Source organism: Perkinsus marinus, assembly GCF_000006405.1.
Source record: "Perkinsus marinus ATCC 50983 genomic scaffold scf_1104296950472, whole genome shotgun sequence".
Lineage (NCBI taxonomy): Eukaryota > Perkinsozoa > Perkinsida > Perkinsidae > Perkinsus > Perkinsus marinus.
Genome location: NW_003209578.1, coordinates 1 through 876, shown reverse-complemented (window position 1 = coordinate 876; position 876 = coordinate 1). Strand labels below are relative to the sequence as shown.

The 876-nt window shown below is 47.3% G+C and overlaps 1 protein-coding gene across 1 annotated transcript; it reads right to left on the bottom strand.

The window, feature by feature from the left end:
* Nucleotides 1–273: 273 nt before the first annotated feature.
* Pmar_PMAR016399 (hypothetical protein) lies at nucleotides 274–586 on the bottom strand (the record flags this gene model as incomplete). The annotated part of the gene is made up of 2 exons (XM_002777956.1): nucleotides 274–380; nucleotides 431–586. Coding segments are annotated over 2 exons (263 nt in total), but the record flags the coding sequence as incomplete, so codon positions are not given.
* Nucleotides 587–876: the final 290 nt, after the last annotated feature.

The window sequence follows — 876 nt, the reverse complement described above, 5'->3', positions numbered from 1 at the left end:
CGTCGGCCAGGTGAGGAATTCGTGCTCAAACTTCGGGCTGAGCGACTGGCTTTCCCCACCTCTAGGACTTGAATCTGGAAACACACAATTTCGATTCGCAACTTCCACAGTGATGATTCCCACCTGCAGGGGAACGTCTCACAAATCTGGAGACAAACTTAAGAATAGTCTCCTTGTTTATACCCAGGCCGAAGAGGCCCCCAATATAGTCGTTGAAAGGGAAATGACCCCTACAGCACAATGAACGCCGACAAGCCTGATCAACCAGCTTACCATGGAATTGACTCGTCTGGATAAAATATGGTGTAGTAGGCCATAGAAGACTTCGGTCTCGTACCGCGCGTCTCATCGGCCAGGAACAATAGAACGGCCAACATCACCTAAAAATCCACAGCAATAGAAACCATATTTCCATCACGACTGTACTCACCATGAAGACAACTGTGAGAGTATAAACACTGGTATCGACATCTGCGAATGCCTCATGAGAGGAGCCCTGCTGAAGGGGGCCAGATGCGAGACCAGCGAGGGAACATGAAGTAGCGTTGCAAGATAACTCAGGAAGCACTGCAGCCTCTGTAAGCATCGTTATTGTGCAGGAATTGTGTTTTCTAAATCAAAGGAGCTAAAACGAACCCATCGATAACAGCATCCTTCTCCAGGCCCTCCTATACCCATCCTCCCGTTGAAGAACTGCAGTCACGGCTAGTACTCTCAAAGGGACAATATTGCACAATATCATTCCAATGGCTAGGGTCACCCCATGGAAAACTCGTCACTTTCTACACGACAACAATATCGATACCTTGAGTTACTCGTTGATGATAAGACAACAATTCGATTATATAGACGTTATACACCCAACCTAGATCGACG